This window comes from Mus pahari, chromosome 12, assembly GCF_900095145.1.
Source record: "Mus pahari chromosome 12, PAHARI_EIJ_v1.1, whole genome shotgun sequence".
NCBI lineage: Eukaryota > Metazoa > Chordata > Mammalia > Rodentia > Muridae > Mus > Mus pahari.
This window is the reverse complement of record NC_034601.1, coordinates 29,370,630-29,392,423: the sequence shown is the minus strand read 5'-3', so window position 1 is coordinate 29,392,423 and position 21,794 is coordinate 29,370,630. Positions and strand designations below refer to the sequence as shown.

General features: G+C 46.0%; 1 protein-coding gene across 23 annotated transcripts in view; it reads left to right on the top strand.

The window, feature by feature from the left end:
• The window catches only part of Kalrn (kalirin RhoGEF kinase), a 603,889-nt gene that overhangs the window by 211,990 nt on the left and 370,105 nt on the right, over nucleotides 1-21,794 (top strand). For all 23 annotated transcript variants that reach the window (XM_029544638.1, XM_029544643.1, XM_029544642.1 and 20 more), the window contains exon 5: nucleotides 2,982-3,494. In XM_029544638.1, coding sequence (XP_029400498.1) covers nucleotides 2,982-3,494 — 513 coding nt within the window. The remainder of the gene's footprint in view (nucleotides 1-2,981; nucleotides 3,495-21,794) is intronic.

Sequence of the window (21,794 nt, the reverse complement as noted above, 5' to 3'; positions counted from 1 at the left end):
ATAGGGAACTTTCGGGATAGCATTTGTAATGTAAATAAAGAAAATAAAAAAAAACTACAAGCAAAATGCTAACAATGATGTTATTATGTTCATTTTGTAATAGTATATGTTATATATATGTAATTATATGTATTTGTATGTTATATATGTATAATATATTATATATGTAAAATATACATACATATATTTATTGTATATATATATGTATATATAATATATTAACAAGTATATGCACTTGTTGATTTTTTTTTACTAATAATCCATTAATTTTGGTGGCATTGGTATAGAAATCTGATAAGGCTATTGAAATGTTTTAAAATATTACAAAATGTACATGCTATATCATTTTTAAAAGTCAGATTATAAAACATTATGAACAGTGAGATCTTGGATTTTTTTTAAAGATTTATTTATTTATTGTATATGAGTGTTCTATCCTCATATGCAGGCCAGAGGAGGGTATCAGATCTTATTATAGATGGTTTTAAGCCACCATGTGGTTACTGGGAATTAAACTCAGGATCTCTGGGCGAGCAGCCAGTGCTCTTAACTGTTGAGCCATCTCTCTAGCCCTTGGATTTCTTTCTTTCTTTTCTTTCTTTCTTTTTTTTTTTTTTTTAAATCTCTGCAAGGAAGAGGCTGAGAAATAGAATTGTTTGCAGTGGTCTATTTAAAGTGACTAGAAAATGGGGAGTTTTATTTTATTCATGTTTTTCTATCTTCTTTCAAGGATGACATATGTATCCATGAAAGTGTGTTGTCTTTAAACTAAATTTTCCAGAGGGCATGTGAGTCCTTGAGACTTCATAATGACGACACATAAGATTAAATCAGAGGTTTAAACATTCTTCTTCTAGCCAAATTTGAGCCCAGAGTGAGAGAGGAGGAGAAGAGATTGTTTTTAAGTCTGAGCTTCGTTTAATCTTTCAGAGTTTCCCATTCTAGAGTGCTTTCCCCAAGGACTAGGAGTGGGTATGTGTTGGGGTGGTGGCTCCAATTGGCTGCATATTGAGTACAAATGGCTTGACCTCTTGACTGTGGAAGTTCTCACTCTCTATTAATAGCCCAAGTAAATTATTTTGGTGCAAAAAAATAAACCCCCCCCCAAAACAGTTAAACATTATATTCTCCCAGGGCCCTACCAAAAGCTCCAAGTCCCGCAGGAAAACACTTTGTAATGTTTTGGTTTGTTTATGTAGAGGTGGCAACAACAAACCTTTACATTTACAAGTTGAAGAACGTAGTAAGAATAGTTCTAGAAGTCTGTGAACGTTTGCTTCTGTGTAGCTGTCCTGCCCACTCCGTGAGCCTCTTTTACCCCAAGCTGAGCAAGACTGTCTTTGCCTCCTAAGCCAGAGAGGTACAACCCTGATGGCTGGTGATTCCCCTCGGTAAACCAATCAGAAAACAGCAGTGGTCTTACCCAAGCAGCAGATGGAATCTCTGCCTCTGACTAAGGCAGCCTGTAAGACGGGAAGACTTGTAGAGGCTTGGTCTGTGGCCTTCACTCAGCAGACCGTGAACAGGTCCTGACTGTAAACTTCCAAGAAGCAGGAAGCCTAGCCACTGGGAACAGGATTCTCACAGCTAATGCAAACAAATCCCCTGGGAATTTTGAAAAAACAGAATCTACCTCTCGACTGTGATGGGCTGAGAATATACCTACCATCTGACAGGCTCTAGGATGGTACCGATGCCGACGGTCCAAGTGCCTTGCTTTGGAGTAGCCAAGACTTCTAATTAGCAGGATTCTTTGCCACTGGCTGCATTTAAAGCTACCCACTCTGGTCTAATGAAGTCAGTGTCTAGGGGCAGGTGTGTGGATTACCTCAAACTGCCTGAGGGATTGTAGTGAGCACTCAGGTATGAGATCCCTGCTTCAGGTCACCCCTCCTGTCAGTGAAGCTTCCTCTTGTGTCTCAGGTTGGGTATGGGGGAAAGGGAGATTCTCAGACAGCAAAAAGATACAGGGCCAAGCTGCTTTTACTGGGGATGCTCGCTAGTATGTAACTAGTTAGATACAGGCCTTCACATGACCACAGGGAGCGAGGGTGGAACACCTAATCCATGCCTGGCTCCTGTGTAGTTGCCACTTGTGGACACATTTAATCAGATTTGTGATTGTAGGTTAGGGGTTTCAACCTGTTATAGTTCTCCTCTACAGGGAAGGGGATTGGGTCTCTGAAAACTTAGACAGCTTGCTCTAAATCATGAAATTAGTGAGGGAAAGGATGTCCTGTTATTATCCACATATTCCCTTCACAGCCTCTTCACCAGAGAGAGGAGAAGCTCAAAGCTGTGCAGGCAGGAAAAGGTATTTACTGGTGAATAGGATGGCGGCTTGTACTGTTGTTTGCTAGAGACACTGTTCCTGGGCACAACAGTTTCTACTTTGCTCTTCAAGTGTCCCTCACAGAGGAAATAGAAGGCCCAAGTGTTACCTATCCCCAGTTCAATGTCCTGAGAGAACCAGGGGAGATGAGCTCACACCAGTCTGGCCAACAGAGATAGTCTTTGAAATACTTACAGCCCAAGAGCTAACCACATTGCTTAATCTGCCTGTGATGATATTCTGGCCCCAAGCTTGGGCTTCTTATAGAAAACTGGCCCCCTATGTCCCATGCCAGGGGCTAGATTAGTTTTTCATCCAGTTTTTGTTTATAGAATTGGGAAGCTCAGCTGTGGTAAACTCGGGCTGTGGAGGGGGGCTGATGATGGAACACAGGGCTGTCTGTCCTTGGATATGAACACAGTCAGGTGGAGAGGTGTGTTGAAGCAATCAGTCATGTATTGAGCCCGCTGATTATGTCTGACTCGTGGCTCCTGAGCAGTGGACCAGACTCCCTCTCACCCTCCTATAGTCAGGCTGTGGTTCTCATGGCATGGGCCTGTCCTTTTCTTCCTCCTGCCTATTTCTACCCTGGTGTCTCCCCCCATCAACCCTCCTCACTGTGTCTTCTTTTTGTGTCTTTCCTTCCCAGACAAGCATGGTATCTGTGGAGGGCCTCACGAAGCTGGTGGACCCCTCCCAGCTGACAGAGGAGTTTGATGGCTCCCTGGATTACAACCATGAGGAGTGGATTGAGTTGCGCCTCTCCCTGGAGGAGTTCTTCAACAGTGCGGTCCACCTGCTCTCACGCCTTGAGGACCTGCAGGAGATGCTGGCCCGGAAGGAGTTCCCTGTGGATGTGGAGGGCTCTCGGAGGCTTATCGACGAGCACACACAACTTAAGAAAAAGGTGCTGAAGGCCCCCGTAGAAGAGCTGGACCGGGAGGGGCAGCGGCTACTGCAGTGCATCCGCTGCAGCGATGGCTTCTCAGGGCGCAACTGCATCCCAGGAAGTGCCGACTTCCAGAGCCTTGTACCCAAGATCACCAGCCTCCTGGACAAGCTGCATTCCACCCGACAACACCTGCACCAAATGTGGCACGTACGAAAGCTCAAGCTGGATCAGTGCTTCCAGCTGCGGCTCTTCGAGCAGGATGCTGAGAAGGTAGGAGGGGTGCAGGCCTGTCCTGAGCTGCAGGGCGGTGGGGCACAGCTTTATAGGGAAACGGTTGGGGTTGTTGATCCAAGTCTCTGATTGAATAAATTTGATGGAAATCCTTTTTATAAGATGCCCACTGGTCTCGTGGTTCCAGCTAGTTTAAACTTACTTCAATCTCATATTTGGCCATTGACCACTGATTGTTAAAATTTGCCCCCTTACATTGTATTTATTGTATGCCAGGCTCTGTTCTTAGGGCTGTCTATAGGTTAACTTGCTTTAAGCCTCTTCAGAGTCCTAAGAGGAAAGTGGGCTACCATGGTCCCCTTTTACGAGTGGAACTAGCTAAGCCAGGCTGTGTCATCAGGTGCAGAGCCCATGTATATATCCATGCTGTTAGACACAGCCTTCTCTACCTGTGATGGGCGAGTGGACTGAGCTGCGGACAGCCAAAACAGCAACACTGTTACCAACCATTGTTGTTTTCCTTAGGCAACACTGATACGACCGTTGTTGTTTTCCTTAGGCAACACTGTTACCAACCATTGTTGTTTTCCATAGTAGACTTTCCTTTCCATGATTATTTCAAGAGTGGATTCCTGTTTCATCTGTAGAGCCCTTCAGTCCCACGAGGTGTCTGTCTTGACACAAAGCTGACCTGTGGATCCAGCCTTCTGTTTCTAAGCTCTATGTCTTTTTCAAGTTCTTTTTGCAAATAAGATACCATTTTCACCATAGTACATTTTCAAAAGCTTTTTCTTTGTTATGGAAAAGTAAGATATGGAAAGGAAAAAAAAAGGAATAAAGGCATCTAGAGTCTCTTTTCTGAGAATACAAGAACGTATCTTCTCTCCGTTTTCTTTAAGCTGAAGTGGAGAAGGAAGAGTTGCTACCAAGTGTCCTTTAAGAAGAGGGACACAAGCGCCTTCCCTCTTACTTGTTTTCTAGGTGTGATGTTGTTCTTAGTAATACCGTGACTTCTCTTGGGAACCTGTGAGTTTTACAGAGTCTGACACATAGGTTTGTAAGAGCCTATACCACGGCCTAAGGAGGGAGCTCGGTTGATAAAGGGCTTGTCGTCCAAGTTAGGACTGAAGCTTGATTTCCAGAACCCACATAAAATGTCAGGCAGGTGGCATATGCTGCAGTCTCAGCTTGGGGGACAGACAGGTAAGATCCCTGAATTTGAGTGACCAGCCAGCCTCGTCTAATAGGCAAGCTTCAGGTCCCACTGAGAGACCAAGTATCAAGAAACAAGATGGACAGCTCAGCTTCTTAGGAACAACACTTAAGGTTTGACCGCTCTGGTCTAAACAGTACATGTCATACACAAACACACACACACACACACACACACACACAGAACCAGTACTGAAACTATCTTGGGTATTTTGAAGTGGTAAAATCAAGATCTAAAACTTTCTATATAACAACAAATTATTTATAGAAAAATTATTACAAGTTCATAAATTTATAATTTTAATTTATAAATTTTAAACTTGTGGGTGGTTTTAATTTTGATGGATACATTTTTTGATCTTTTATGATCACAAGAAAATCAATCCATGTATTAAAGAACTCCTATCTATTTCTACAGTAGAACTTTGGTCCTCTCTTGAGTCATGCAAGTGTTTCCCTGACCTCCTCCAGACCTCTGCCTCAGGGGTAATGCCACCTGTGTCTCATCCCACCTGACTTGCTTAGATCACAGAATCCATGTACCACTCCTTGAGTGACAAGAAGCCAGGCCAGGAGCCAGTTCCTGGTAAAGCCAGAAACAGTTAACTTAGTGAAGTGCTGGGGAGGTTTGAGATCTTTTCACTTGAGATGTCCTATGCTCTGGGGCAGGGATTGCATTTTGAAGCTGGCCCTGGGTGGTTATGTCAGGGAGCCAGAGGTAGGACAGAATGAGAGAACTCACATCTGCCTAGGTTTCTTTTAGATTTTAGAACTCTTCAGGAAATCACTGTAGCTCGAAGCTATGAAAAGCTTTCCCAGAACACCAGCAATGTCCACCTCAAAGACAAAATTACACATGTTGGCTTCCGAAGTTCTCAGGTAGGGGAGGCTACCCTTCTAGAATCCGCTGCAGTCCTTTGGGCTCACCAGCACTTGTTGACCCTCATCGGGCCTCCCAATTCATACTCCCAAGAACCGCACAGGATATTAGTATTCTATATTAAATGGAGACTCGGTGGCTTGCCCAGGGTCACACTGCTGGTTAAACAGAGTCAGTACTTAGTTGGCCTTCACAGCTTACCCAAGCTCTTCTCCAGTAGCCCTATTGCCTTTCTGTTCTCAGGGCTTGCCCCACCCTAATAATGATACCGCCTGTTAGTCAGTTGGCTAATGCACTGATATTCTGAATAGTTTCCAGTTCCACTTTCCTCTGTGTGTGTGCATGTGCATGTGTGTGTGTGAGAGAGATACACCTATATGCAGGTACCTTTGCCTTGTGTATGGTTGTGCAACCCTGAGAATACACACAAAGGCCAGAGGAAAATATTAAGTGTCTAGCTCTGTCGTCTTTGCCTTTTCCTTTGAGACAGATTCTCTCACAGAACCTGGAGTTAGGCTGTCAGCTGGGAAGTGTAAAGGATCCTCCTGTGTCTACTCCCTGTGGTGCTCAGGTTACAGGCATGTACATGGCCACATCTGGCCTTTCACATGGGTGTGGGACCTGGACTAGGGTCCTCATCTGCAGCCATGGCTCTTAACCTGCCGCTGAGTCATCTATTCCCCAAATCACACCTTCTAATGTGTACTCTCAGCTCCTGCCCCTCCCAAGCCCTGGACCTCTGCTCTGGTGAAACGCATGGATGTCTCACAGTAATATTTAAGTATAGAAAAAAGTATACATAGGCTTATAAAGCAAATAAAATACAGAATTAACTTTAAAAACTACGTACTTCTTTTTTTAACGTGACAAATACAAGATCTGCTTGAAGTCTAGTAGCCATCATTACTTGGAAACAGTGATAAACATGGATGGCACTTCAGGACATCACCCTGATGTGACAGGGAAATGCTTACATTGCTGCTCGTATCAAAAAACAAACCAACAAACCAACAAACAAACAAACTGGTTCCACTAACTCTGGATAGTTAGTCCTCTGTGTTCATAATGGAAAGGAATGCTGTATTTCAGCCAGATTTAAGTTCATACTATCACTGAACTTAAATCCATGAACTCAGTTTAGAACCTGTCTTCTGTGATGTATACTACACACCTTAGAGAGAGAAGGGGGCTGGAGAGAGGCTGCAAGGATGAAGAGCAGAGGACTCAGGGTTGATCCCCAGCATCCATGTGAGGACTCACCCTCTTCTGGTCTCTGTGGGCACCACACGTACATAGCACACATACATACACATGCGGGCAAAACACTCCTACACATACAGTAGATCACATTTAAAAGAAGAAGAAGTGGATTTGTGCAGGTATGTGAATGTACGTTTGTGTATTGTGTAGGGGTAGTCAGAGAAAGTCAGAGAAGTTAAAAACAAAGCAGAGGTGGGGGAAGGGTGGTGACTTTAGTCAGTGACGGGGTGCTACTCAGGCTTGACCCAGCTATGGAGCCAGGGTGAAAAACAGCGCTTTTGAGCAGAGTCCAGATGGACTCAGAAGAGCCGTGTGGAGCTAAGTGCCTCAGCCTGTGACTTATTTGGTGCTTTCGGACAGAGGTCAGAGGGGTGATGGTTTGGGGGAAGGGCTGTGTGCACAGCCACATCTAAACAAGGGCATGGGAAACAGTTCCTGTCTGGGCCGCACCTCGGCCTCCTCTCGGGGCTGGTGGAGGTCAGTGAAGGCTCTCCAGAGCTGGGACGCGTCTGGCAGTTAAGTACGGTGACCACTCCGTAACTATTTTTGCAACAGGGGTGAGGACAGAGTCTCTCCTCTGGCCCTGTGAGTTGACCACTTGCCCTCTGGGCATGAATAATAAGCTGGCGGCTCTCCACTCCCCAACCAAACTTTGAAAATGAAGCAGTCTCTTCCTGCCTTTCCAGACCCCGGTGATAGCCCCCCTGTATTATAAGTCTTAGAAGAGAGCGGGAGGAGGGTTCTATCCTATGGCCGTCATAGAGCATCCCGCCCCCTGTTTATGTAATCATGAGTGCAGAGAAATGGTCCTGAGCACAAATGAGCTACTTGGGTAAATATGTGTAGGCTGGAATTTCCAACCCCAAGTAGCCTACTATCCAGTAAAAAAGACAGATATAGCAACGCCTGCTTCTCTATGTGGCCAAACGGATGTGAGGCTTAGCTGATCTATAGCAAAGCACATATTTAAGATAACGCGATGAAACTATTGTACGAAGACACCTTGAAGCTATCACATGCACGCCCACCAGCTAAATCAGAGGTTCTCAACCAGTGGGTCTCGACCCTCTGGGGGTCGAACGTGTCTTTTACAGAGGTTGACTAAGACCATCAGAAAAAAAACAAAACAAAACAGATGTTTACATTACAACTCATAACAGTAGCAAAATCACGGTTGTGAAGTAGCAATGAAAATAATTTTATGGTTGGGGTCACCACAACATGAGGAACTGTATAAAAGGATGGAAGCATCAGGAAGGTTGAGAACTGCTTTAAATGCCCCACCCCTTCTCCCTTTACTCTTACTTAATGTCTGCTGTGACCTGAACTGCCCTAGGCATACCTGCTGTGTTTGGGAGTTCCCAGGGAAGAGGGAACACCAGAACTCAGGAGTGATGGAGAGGCCTTAATAAGAGAGCTGGGAGGGAGTGTTGGGTAATTCCGAGATGATTTAACTAGCCTGCGATGCTGGGAGATGAGCCCCTCTGCCTGAGCCCAGCGCCCTCTGGTCGGTAACTAATGGACCCATACAGCACTGTGTTCACAGAACAACGCAGACCCGCTTGCTACTCCTTAGGCTGCCACAGTTTATGCTGCTCTATACAGCTTTGTTTTTAGCCTCATCTGGGCCGGGCTACGGTGGGCCCCATGTGAGGAAAATGTATGCAGTATAACCATAGCCTGTAACTAAAGAGAAGAGTGGGCCTCTTCCGGAGGTGGGCTGTGTGTGGAATCAGAGGTCCATAACCGGGTCCGTGGCTTACAGAAGGGGAAAGGCTGGATACTTTACAGTGGAGGGTTTTCTCTTCCTCAGAGCCTTGGGTAACATTTAACATATTAGACCTGAGAAGGATCTTAAATCAAAAATCCTACCTTCCACACATGGTAAGAAGCCTCAGTCTTGTGTGATGGCAGTCGTCATCACTTCACAATGCCCACTTAGAAATCGACGTCCACAAGAAGTATCACATTGGGAAACAACTGCCATGGTGTGGCCTCCTGCTGTCCAGGCTGGGGAAGGCCCTTCCTCTTCCCATCTTCACAGGGAGGGGACTTGCTCAGGAGAGTCCCTGATACAACTGATTAAATGACTGGGAAACTGGCTTCCCGTTTCTGAATAAAGAGGGCTGTCCTGAGGCCTCTCCAGTCAGCCTAGTTTTTATCCCTGCACACACAGCTCTTCTAAGAAGAAAGTGAATATTCCTAATTTTGGCAGAATTTCCAAGCAGTGAGCAGGGTGACCTAGTGGAGCTTCCTAGTTTTGGAACCAGAAGAGTTTTTTTTTTTTTTTTTTTTTTTGCTTTACCTAGAATGTTCTATTTGTTTCCTATATAGACATTACTTTGGAAGTACCCGAAATAAGGCAAGCCCCCCCCATCTCTCTCATGGCCCTCATTTTCATATCCTTGGTTGTATATTTATTCTTGCACGGTTGCATTCTCTTCACATTTATGGGGCCGTGCCAGTGCAGTAATAGAGGTGTGCTGAATGACACTTAGCATTTGTCCTGGGTGCCAGTGACCAATTGTGACACCTTATGCATATCTTTAACCTCTGACCTCCATTTATATTTCAACAAAACACAGATTTGGGACTGACTTGGTGCCGTCTGCCATCTGCCTTCTGCTCCCATGTTGTATTTGTCACGCTCAGTACATGCCCTTAACAGAAACATCGTCCAAGGGGTGACAAGGTAGTGTGGCCGCAGTCACAGTTGTGGTAGCTGTGGCAGTGGCAGCAGAGGTGGCTGAGATATAGAAAAACCTTTTGTTTTGTTTTTGTTTTTGTTTTTTGAGACAAGGTTTCTCTGTATAGCCCCAGATGTCCTGGAACTCACTTTGTAGACCAGGCTGGCCTTGAACTCAGAAATCAGCCTGCCTCTGCCTCCCAAGTGCTGGGATTAGGAGACCCATCCAAATCTTCACAGCAGTTTAATAAAGTCCCACGCTCCAAATACTTACTGCTTTTTCCTGAAACTTGCCACACTGGATAATATCAGAGCCTTTCCCTTTCATAGTTCAACGTTTCCTAAATACCGTTTGCTATTTTGTTCTCCGTGCTCCCCTTGTGTCTGCAGTAGGTCCTCCTGCAGCATTGTTGCATTTGGGGATTGAGGGGAGTAACAAACTTTTCTTAGATACTTCCCTAAGTACCTCTCAGCTTTAGAAAGCCAAGCTGCTGCCAAGAGGGTTAATGGATGTAATGGGTGGTGCACGTGAAGATGCCAGGCCAGTGAGTGCCCCCATCTCCCACGTCCACAGTGTAGGTTTCTTCTGCGTGCCTGAACTCCTGGTGTAGTCTTCACCCACTGCAGCCTGCTGAAATCATGCCATATGTCTCTTACTGTCCTAGTTTGTGGTTCTGATACTGTGATACAAGATTAACCAAAAGAACTTGGGGACATTAAGGTTTGTTTCATCTTATGCCCCTGAGTCAGAGTCCCTCACTGAGTGAAGGGAGGGCAGGAACTCAAGGCAGGACCCTGGGGGCAGGAGCCATAGAGAAAAACTGCTTACTGGCTTGTTCACCAACTTCCTTATACAATCCAGGGCCACCTCTCACCATGGGCTAGGCCCTCCTACATCAACAACCAGCTAAGAAAATGCCCCACATACGTGGACACAGACAAGTTGTATGAGAGTCCCTTTCCCATGTGTGCCTAGGACTGTGTCAAGTTGACAAAACCAGCACACTTGTGTGTAGACTTGCTTCAAATGATTTCCCATAACTTCTAACGAGGCCACAGTAAGAAAAGAAGTTTGAGAGAAGTTGGGAATTAAGGTATAGACTCACGGGGTCCTTATAAGTAAGCAGGTTGTGCAGTGCCTGGATAAGTGGAAGGAGGTCAAATTGAGGTCCCACCTGCTGGGTTGAATGGGGAGGGGGTGCCTCCACAGGAAAGGGTCTTTGAAAACAGTGTCCATCCTTGAAGTCGCCGTAGAGCATAGTGATCATTTCTAGTGTCTTAAGGGAAGCCATTAATCCTCTCTTGTCACCTTCCACATCCAAGCCATTTACTCTCTGCTTTGTATCACAGCTAGGAGTTTGTCTTTTTAATTTAATTTTGTTCATTGTGTTACTTTCTATCTTGTGTCTGAGTGTCTTACCTGCATGTATGTCTGTGTACCGTCTGTGTCTCTCGAACCCACAGAGTACAGAGGAGAGTGTTGGGTGGCCTGGAGCTGGAGTTGTTACAGGTGGTTGTGAGCCACCACATGTGCTGGAAATTGAACCTGGGTCCTTTGAAAGAGCAGCCAGTGCTCTTAACCACGGAGCCACTGCCTCTCCAGCCCCATGTCTTATTCCTTTGTAAACATAGGGTCAGAAATACTTCCTACCTATTCAAATGCACATGTATGCATTTTATTTTCTTGTAATTTTGTACAAATAACATAAAGGAAGCTTTCATGTTAATCACTCCAAGAAAAGATACATGGGGTACCACTGGCTTCACCTAGGCCTTGGGCCCTGGGGAAGGGCTGTGTGCATGTGTTCTTTGAGAATGTTTGCCCTGTTAGCCATATTAGCATTTCAAGACATCCCCTGGATGCCCCATTGCTGGGCAGTCTTCACTGCTGTTTCCTGCTCTCCAAGCTATAAATAGTTCTGACCACTCCCTAGAGCCCAAAGCAGAACCCAAAGTGGGGTGGCCAGAATCAGGGTGATCAGTTGAAGAGAAATTCCACTAGCTCCCCTTCTGTACAGGACATGAGCCCATTGTCTCTTCTCTTCCCCTGACCTCCAGCCCAGTGTCCTGGAAGCCAGCAGTTGCCTGACTCCACAGTCATTTGTTAAAGTGAAGTGCTTTTGTAGTAATCACAATACCAATGCATGATATGTGTTTGACTGTCAGCTTTGAAAGTGTTCTCACACCCACAGCCTTAGAGGTTTTCTGGTCCAGCCCTTCCTTTCACATAGAAAATTTTGTACCAGAGCAGAGACCCACCCAAAGTCACTCAGTCGGTAGTTCATCCCTTGGTCTACCATTTGCTTCATGTGGTAAGGCATTGGTCTAAGCCCTGCCCTACAGGTCGAAAAGCTATGATGTGGAGAGTTTTGCCTGGGAGAGAGAGTGGTAGGCAACACCAGAAAATGGCATTTTTCTCTAAGACCAGTGCTGCTCCCACCCCACATATACACAGGGGAGGACAGGAAAGAGGGATGGAGACATGCATATGGAGACTGGCAAATGCTCACACACTCATATGTACTAGCAAATGCAACCATACACAGCCTATCTTTAAGAGACTTCTTGTTATATAGGAGAGACGGTAACATGTGCCAGCATCCTACAGAGCAGCTCAAGGGCCTGAGGACAGGTGTAACTCTCCGCATGCCCTCACCACTGCTATGGTAAATGACCACCATGTATCTGAAGGATGCTGGTGGGCTGTGCCGAAGTCTCCATGGGATTCAGTTGTCTCGGCCTTTTTTGATGGGAGGGAGGTTTCTAAAAGAGCTGCCACCTTCCAGGAGGCCTGGAGGGCAAGGTCTTCACTGGGCAATTTGTAATTTCCTGCTTTCTCTGGAGAAAGGTTCTGGGGCCATTGGTCTCCTCCCCTTCTCCCCAGACCTCAGCCACCAAGCCTCTCCACCTCTTGTTGACTAGGCTCAGGGCAAGGAAGTGTGTCGCGTCCCCGCCCCCTTGACACAGAACACCGTGTTCTGAATTATTTCCAGCCTGCCGGTCCTGGGAATTTTTACTTATTTCTCATTTCCTCCCCTTGCACATTAGAAATATTAGATCCCGAAAATAATCCAAGTCATAATGTCCCACTGGCCGTGTGTGAAGGTGTTTCCCCCAAAGATGTTCTGCTGTTTCTTTCTTTCTTTCTTTCTTTCTTTCTTTCTTTCTTTCTTTCTTTCTTTCTTTCTTTCTTTCTCTCTCTCTCTCTCTCTCTCTCTCTCTCNTCTCTCTCTCTCTCTCTCTCTCTCTCTCTCTCTCTCTCTCCTTCTCTCTTCCTTTCTCCATTATCTTGTATTTCAGCTCCAACTTGTATCCTGACTGGAACATTTTAGGGGAGTGTGAGTGAACAATATGGAGGGAGGGTTGTGAGGAGTGTTCAGGGTCTGGGAATCTTTAACTCCCCACTGTGGTCCTGTCACAGGGGTCAGAGGGCATAAATCCCACAAGTGCTATGTGTCAGATCTACCTGTGAAGCCTCTGTTCATGAATGGATCCCAGAAAAGGAATTCCAATCAAAGGTAGGGTGTCTGTCCAGAGTGGCCACAGAGCAGCACCTAAGAAACATTAGTTTACTAATTTATAAATAGTCACTGAGTGCTGGCCACATACAGTGCACCCTGCCATCTTCTGAGTAGCATTGGATGGGAACATAGATGCAGTTCTCCATACCTTATAAGAAAGGGATGGCTTTGATTCTTGGGTGAGTCAAGATACCAAGGTACTTGCTCTTACTGAGGTAGGGTAGGCTTAGAAGGTAAGGGTAGGAGAGAGTAGGTGTGGTCTAAGCAAAACAGGAAGCATGTTAGGTTTGCTCCTGTCTTGGAAGTAGAGGAGTAGCTAGGGTACTCTCTTCCTTCATTCTTTTGAAGACAGAATCTTGCTGTGTGGCCCAGGTTAGCTTCAGACTCAGGATTCTCCACCCCCTCGCCTCTTGAGAGTTAGATTATAGGCATGCACTATCAGTGTGGGCTTCAGTCCCCTTTTGGAAGAACCAAGAACTCTCTGGCATAATTTGTATACTACAGCAAGGTGTGTCTGTTTAGGTAGGGTAGGGAGCATCAAGCTTTCTTCCCAGGGATTTCGTTTTGTACCATTCACTTCCTTCTTTTTCTCCATTGTGACCCTCATCACCTACTTCCTTCTTTCCCATTTCCTGCCCAGGCAGGTGCATGTCCTTAGCATAGCCCTTACCCACAGAGAGCACAGGCCACAGAAGCCAGCTAAGGCTTCTTCAGACAGCACTACATTTGAAATCAGGGAAGCCTGGGATTGAATCCCAGCATCTTTATCTGTAGAATATTGATCTTAGTACATGCCTTGGGATTATTGTGTGGGTAAAGGAAACTATGTGTGGTGCATCTGGTGTGCATGGATCCCAGAAGACTTACAGAGACAAGCCTAACATGGCCTATAAAGATGATATAAAGATGGGGTCCAGAAAAAGATGGATGGATGGATGGATGGATGGATGGATGGATGGATGGGTTTTTCTTATGGGGCATATCGGGTAGACAGGGATTATACCCTTATCCATAAGGATACCAGAATAGACTATGGTTAGCATGGACTACCATAGTGGACTATGGACAACAGAACATAAAGCCAGTTAGGGACCAGGTAAGTGGAAGAATTAAGAAGGGTTTCTTGAGGAGGAGCTAGCCAATAGCTATCAGTCCCAAGGTCTCATGCTGGCATAGGGAAAGGAAACGGAGGCTTCAGACCATGACCTTGGACCATTGATGCTGAAGATTAGCTAATTTATTAGTATCAAGCCACATGCTATAGCTAACTGGAAGATCAACTACACCCACTCTCGCTGGGGAAGAGACACCAAATCTCCAGGTGCCTATCGCTGCTGTGGAACTTACATAGGGACCTTTCAGCTCAGCTTGGGTTTGCGGAAAGGAGGGAGTATGAACAGGGGTTCAGCAACCCTAACACACAAGCTGTGGTCTGGCAATATCTGTGGTCCAGTGCTGCTGGAGCTGAGAATCCACAGGGAAGAAGGCAAGAGGCAGCTGGCGGGAGGTAGTGCCCACTTCTCAGATTGTGTGGTAAAGGGCCAGCTATCTACTGCAGTGACTCTAAAAGCTGCTTCCCATGACTGGCTTAGGTCCTATCAGGGCCACCTGAGAATCCTGGAGGTTCTACACCAGGTCCAGTCTTTGCTAGCGTGGAACTCTTTGTCAGCCTCCTTTATTGACCTGTATCCTCCCAGACTCCGCTGAGCATCCCCAGGGTTAAGGATATCCCAGCTTTGAGACCTAGCCCATGCCCACAGTGACACAGCCACAATTGTTAGAAAGAAAGGACTTGAGCTCAGAGTCCAAAGTCTACCTCCCGAAACTTCTGTCCAGTGGTTCCAGCCCTGTCCCTGCCATGCCCCAGAACCAGTCTATTCCTACTCCCTTAAGACAGTCCTGCAGTGACTTGGTAGGTCCTTGTAATCCTTCTCTATCCTTTTTGCTCCATTTAAAATCCCTCAAGTTACTTCAGTCTGTAGTCACTGATGTGGACCTTGGCTCTCAATATTGCCTTCCTGGGGCTGCTTTTCAAACAGGAGAGGAGGGCAGAGTCTGTGCCCCTTGGCTCTGTTTACACAGGCAAGAAAACGATTTTGTCTGCAATGGTAAGAGGAAAAGTTGCTTCTTGTAGTTCAACCTAGAAACCCTAGGCCCTACGCATCCAGAGAAGGGAGATGCATCACTCAGAGAGCCTCACACACAAACACTGGAGGCTGTCTTCCCACATATAATCATAGGAACGAAATTCCAGTTTGAGTGTGTTATGTTAGCTGGTTCTGGTGCCCAGGTCAGCGATGGTCTCCATTCCTCAAGGAGAAACCCAATTCAGGGGCATGAGTTGTTCTAACCTCATCTCTGGGTCCCATTGATCTTCTTAAACACAACTGAAGCTGAATCACTTTGTCATGGAAAGAGTTAAAAACCACCCCCACCTGTAATAAGGCATCTTAACTCCATGGAAAATTACCTGTAGTTAGAGTCCCAAGATAACTTCTTCCTTCATGGTCATGCTCCATGTTCCTCAAGAAATCCCACTGTGGTGCTCTTTTGCTAAATTCCCAGACTCTCCTTAGTAAACCCTTTTCCAGCAATATTCTGGTGTGGAGGGAGGGAGAGAGAGGAAGAGAGAGGGAGAGGGGGGAGGGAGGGAGGGAGGGAAGGAGAGAGAGAGAGAGAGAGAGAGAGAGAGAGAGAGAGAGAGAGAATATGAATATGAATGAATCATAAACCTTCCTGGTAGAGAGGGAAAGGGGCTGGTTTCTACATGCTGACCAGGATGGTCCCATCACAAGGTATTTATCCCACCTGCAAACTCCCTGGAAAAGCTGGCTTTATCACAAGGTATCAAGAGTAGGCACAAGCTCCCCATTGGCCCTGTCTGTCCCATCTGGTCTTCAAACTATGAGCTCACAGGCCTCATTTCTCAGTTGAACTGCAATGCCTGCAGGTCACAGCCAGCTTTTTGATGACTCCGGGTTCCCAGGAGGCATATTCTACCCTCCCTTGGCTGTCTATCAGATTCAAACATTCTGAACATTGACTCTGAGCTGGCACAAGAGCACCACCTACTGCTGAGCAGTCCAAGGGCTCCTCTCTAAGTCCCTGGCTGTTTGGATCTGGAATTGTAGAGTTTCATCTCACAGCAGAGAGTTTGTAGCAGAACCCGGCATGGTCCTTCTACAGGAACTCAGTCAGGGGCAGATGGAGTGACAGAGAGAATGTGAGAGGCAAATCCTGGAGACAAGAGAAGGAAGTGAGTCCGAGGGATGAGCCTGTGTCAGAGAGGAAAGGAAGGGGATGCGGAGGCCGTGAGCTCGATGGTTGCCTGGGAGAGGTGAGGATGCAGGCTGATTTTGGAGGAAGGATAGGTAGCCAAATGAAATGTGAATTATAATGTCATCCAAGGCACAGAAGAGTAGAAGAGGTGAAGATTTCTAAAGCATGAATGTGCGCCATGGGGTCGTTGCATTCTGTCCTACCCTCAAAGAGACAGCAGACTCTCTAAACCTTACACATGGGAGTTTACCTTAGTCCCATGAGAAGTGGCTGGACTCCCCTCCACTCTGGAAGCTGCTTCTCAGCTCTGCACAGTAAGCTTTGTCCATGGGCGTCTGGAAACCAAGCACCTCCTAACACACATACCTGACCCTTGCTCCCTGCGTCTTCCTTCCAGAACCCAAACCTGCTGAGGTTTAAGAGAATGTCTGGCCCTCTTCCTCAGATCTTTAAGGTTAAGTCTACCTAGCCCACATGCCTTCAACATAGCATCCATCTCTCCAGAGCAGGAATCCCAGAAGGCAGGCTGCCTCCTGCTCAGCCCTGTGGAGTCTTGTTCCCAGATGTGCAAATGATTGGCAGATCTGATTTTAGGATGCGTAGGAGGACTGGATGAGAACATCCACCAGACACTCCATTTTTACAGTAAAGATAATAGTTCCCATTTACTGAGTATATCCTGAATGCCAGGAACGCCATTAGTTCATCTAAATTAACCTGCCAAGGGGCCAGGTCTCGGTGGATGCCTAAATTTAGTTCTGGGATAAAGTCAGGCACGACTTTCTCAGCTTCTTAAATAGGATTTGACCTCCTCGGTTCTACATTTTGGGAAGTGAGGGAAGTGCATTCCCTTACTCTGTTCCTGAAAATATTTTATCAGTGTTTGTGGTTTAAATGGAAAGAATTTGGCCATTCAGAGTCAATATCCCGAGGCGGCCTGGGCCGCCTCCTGGCTTGGCTGGTTCTGCTTCTCATCTGCTTGACTTGCTGGCTGCTGGGTGACCATCCCACTCTCTCAGGAGGGCAATGCCTCACAGGGTTTTCTGTGTTTCTGAGCACAGGTTGGAAATGAAATGCAAAAATAACAACAAAGAAAACAAACAAAAAATGCTTTTACTGTGAGCAAAAGAATAGGGAAACGCTTCATCCTAGTTCCTAGAGTAAGGAGGACAAGAGCGGGGAGAAAGGCCTTTTGAGGCTGAGTCAGAGCGTGTGCCCCTCCAGACAGAGCTGGGCTGCAGTGCCGCTGTCAAGAACAGGGTGTGATTTTAGCATGAGGCTTTGCAGCCTGGGTTTCTCTAATCAGAAAGCAACTGCTTTCTGTGCTGTGGGCTTACTCTGTCTGAGCCAAGGGAGTGGGAAGGAGCTGGCATGCATGTGGAACCTGCTGTGCATCACACTGAGTCCGGGCTCTCTCCATACTTCATTATCTTTATCTGCTTTGCCCCAGACATTTCAGGGTTTGTGAGAAGGAAGTGGGGAGGGGAAGGAATCAGGGGAAGTGGAGGCAGAGACTGAGTGGGTGAGAAGTCTAAACTACATTAACTGCTTTTGTACTTAAGGTGGGGGTTAGCTTAGAGCCCCCAGGTCAGAGGCAAAGCAGAGCTCACTGCATCCTGCTCCACTCTGTTGCTCCCCTTTGCTGGAAAAGGAAGTCCAGAAGAAATTAGAATCCCAGGAGACGTGAAGGACGCGTTTTTTCTTCCTTCAGTGTTCATGGAGTACCTGCACCCGGGACAGGCTCATTCTCTTTTTAGAATAAAAGCACAAGAGCTAGAAGAACACACTTTCCTTCATTCTAACTTGTTAAGCAAAGATGGGGACAAAATGGATTGGAAACAATTAAGAAAGGAAAGTTACCACTATTGTCATCTTGCTGGAGATGCGGCTCATGGGTAGAGTGCTGGCCTAGTTTGTTTAGTTCCTCAGCACCATAACACTGACCATTGCTGTTAAGCTCCTGTCTCATGGCCCCGTAGTCTGGACAATTCCAGTGGGCAAGAGCTGAGAGTAACAGGAGACTTTCAGTGTGTACCCTCCTTTCTCAAGGCTCATCAGCCCGTGCTGCTTGCTGATGGTGGGGTTGAGTCTAATAGCAATTCCCTTATTGCTGACACACTACAATCTACATAAATTGTTAAATAAAGATGCAAGCCCATCAAAATCTCCCCTTCTGACTAAATCTCAAGGGCAGGGCCAGGGAAGCCGTAGATTATAAGAAAACCATTCAGATGGTTCTTAATTAAGGCTATTTGATGAACTAATAAGGCAGACACTGAAGAACTTTAGGTAAAACATTTGTCGGGAGCGACTTCTCTAGTTGAAGTGGGCATTAGGAGAAATTGAGGCTTCAATTTAGAAGGAAGGCAGTGGCCTGGAGATTAGGGGTTGGAGTGATTTCGGCAGGGAAAGATGCAGGCAACGGTAGGGAAGGAGAGTACATGTGGTGCAGTATGCATGCATGGCAGTGAACACACTGACTGGGAAGCATGCCTGGTGTGGGAGTATCATGCAGTGATGGGCAGTACAGGTGTGCAAGGGATGTCCTGCTGAGAGCAGTCTTTGCAAAATAAACCTGGTCCAGGCAGGTGACTTGTCACAGGGACAGAACGGAGACAGGCAGATCAGTAGGTGGAAACCGCAATGATCCAGGTAGAAGAGGCTGCAGTGTGAGAAGCAGAGCATTAGAAGTAAAAGGCCTGAAATGGGAACTCGAGAGAGAAGGTGCTAACACGATAGAGAGGATGCGGCAGTTTGACAAGTGGGCGGGACATCAGGGGAACATTTCTGCTGTATCCACAGGTGCCACGTATTAATAGGGAATTCACATATATCCCATTATTTCTGCATGTACGGTGGTTTAAAGGCGTGGACTTTGGCATCAGACAAAGCTAGATCTCAGTTTTTAGTGTGCTAGCTTGACTGTGTGACCTTGACGTGAATCTCTCTGAATCTGTTCCTTCCCTTAGAAAGAGGGCTGCTGCTGGCACTTGTCACCTCTTTGAGCTGTATAGAGGTTAAGATCATGTATATAAATCCCATCGTGTGGCTCCGGGCACATAGTTATCCTTGTTAGTTATCTGAGCAGTTACAGATAGAGGGCATCCTGGAACAGGAAATTGCACTGGATGTTGGTTCAGATGGACATTAGATTCTAAATTGATCTCCATCACTTCTAAGCTGTGTGATCTTAGGCAAGTTCTACACTTCTTCCTAAATCATCTCAGACCTGTGGGAAGTTGGTCCAGGAACCCCTGAGGATACCCGAATCTGAGGATGTTCAATTTCCTTGTGACAAATGATATAATATCAATATGTAATCTACAGGCACCTTCCAGGATACATTAAGTTGTCTGTAGATTCCTTAGGATGCCTAACACAGTGAAGATAGTGTGTGTGTGTGTGTGTGTGTGTGTGTGTGTGTGTGTGTGTGTATAATAACAGTTAATAAGTCCCCAGATTCATGAAGAACTGAGAATATTAAGTTCTTACCACATTAAAATACAACTTCCAGTGCCTCTTGTAACAACATTAATATGAGGGTTGTTTGAGACAAACTGTGCAAGTCCAGTCTTTACACTGTCATAGTAAAGGTCTGAGCGACACAAATGGGAGCCAGGAGATGGCAGCCAGGGAAGTAGAAGGCAAGTGTGGAGACATCCATGGACTTGGTGAGCTTCCAAAATTAGGGTGTCTCTGCCATTCCCAGCATACTGAGAATAGGTATAAAATGTGATAAGAGAAAGTTCAAGTACAAGAAAATCGTGATTTCCACAAAATCCTCTGCTATTGGTTGCTAGGAAAGAAGGGAGAAGCTAGGCAGGTCTGCAGGCAGATAGCCTGTGGCTAAGAAGCACCTGGCTAAGAGGGCCAGCCAGGGAGTGTCAGAAAAACATAAAACAAAACCACATCCATTCTCCATGAGAATAAACTGACATTACAGACTTGGGAAGTGGGGGGCACCTGACTTTCTTTTTATGGGTAAAGACTCAAGCCGGCAGTAAACAGACCCTATTATTACATGAACTCTCAGAGGAAGCAGATGGAGGCAGAGCACAGGTCTGAGAGCTTGGGAGAAGCAAGTACAGGGTGAGACTGTTCGCTGGAAACTCCAGCACCAGAGTTAGAGTAGCAACATGAAACTGAACCTCTGGACGCTCCTGTCTCTTAGGTGTGCATCTCTAGATCAATTAATTAAATCCTTTGAGCCTTAGTCTTCTAGTCTGTAAAATGGATATGATGATACTGGAGATTAATAATGGGGAGATAATTAGACCATCACTGGGAGGAGTGAGTAAATAAATATGTGTAAAATGCTTAGGACAATATTCAGCGTACAGAGTACTTAAAAAGTAGTAACTGTTGGGATTGTTTTTGCTACCATTAGTCTTATTACTGATACGTGGGAAATTTGAACGTGAGAACGAGGGACAGAGAACTAGAAGATGAGAAGAAAGTACAGCAGCCTCATCAACGTGTTCCAGCTTTGACAATGCAGCTTGATAACTGCATCTGAGTCTTTTCTAAACATTCAGACTTACCAGTCGAGGGGCAGTGTTTGTCACTGGCCTACTGAGAATGATATAAGATGAGAACCGTAGCTTGCCACCAGGCAATCCCTTCAGAAGCCCAGCCCAGTCACCCAGCTCAAGTACAAGGAGATAGGATCTACCTTGACAACTGCAAGTGGGAACATGCTTACAAACTTGGTGCCCCAGGGAACCTGTACATCTTGTAACACTTGTCACAGCTGACAGGGTCCCTGCAAAGAACAATGTTTCCTTGCAAAAGTCACCACATTCAGGGAATCCCAAGCTTTGGTGTTCACACTAATACACATGTAGGATTTTAGTAGTTACTCCCAATCCCGGTTCAGCTTTCCAGTCAGGGAGCATCTTTATATTTCACCAAGACTCAATAACGTGTTGGCTTGAAGCATCTTTATTTGTTGTCATGGAAACAGGATTTTGGATGCTAACTGGAGGTTGAATTACTATGCAGAAGAAGGAAAGAGTTTTCCTCACAGTGGGCATTTGTTTGTGTTATAGAGAAACTGGGACTATTTAAGTTGTGAACAGCAGTTGAACATGGGTGTTAAGGTTTAAGGAATTTGGGTGGAAGGTGAAGGAAATGTACTGTGGGGTCAATAGCGTGTCTACAGACACAAACTGATTGGTGACACTGGCATCCTAGCTGGTTAATGAGCAAACAGAGATGGTGCCTCCTAGATGGTCAGCTGGGCTCCCCTGGGAGCAAACAGGACTTCTGACAATGGGAGAAGCAGCTTCCTTTAAGAAATACATAAACATCTGTAGGCAGGCATGCCACCAGCAGAAGGGAAAACATGCACAGCTAAGGACACAATCTCTCCTTCAATAGATGTTTATCACCACGACAGCTTGTCAGGCTGTGTCTCTGCCTCCGTTAAGATCAGTGTAATGATGATTTCTTCAGAACCCCACCCACACCTCTCTCTCTCTCTCTCTCTCTCTCTCTCTCTC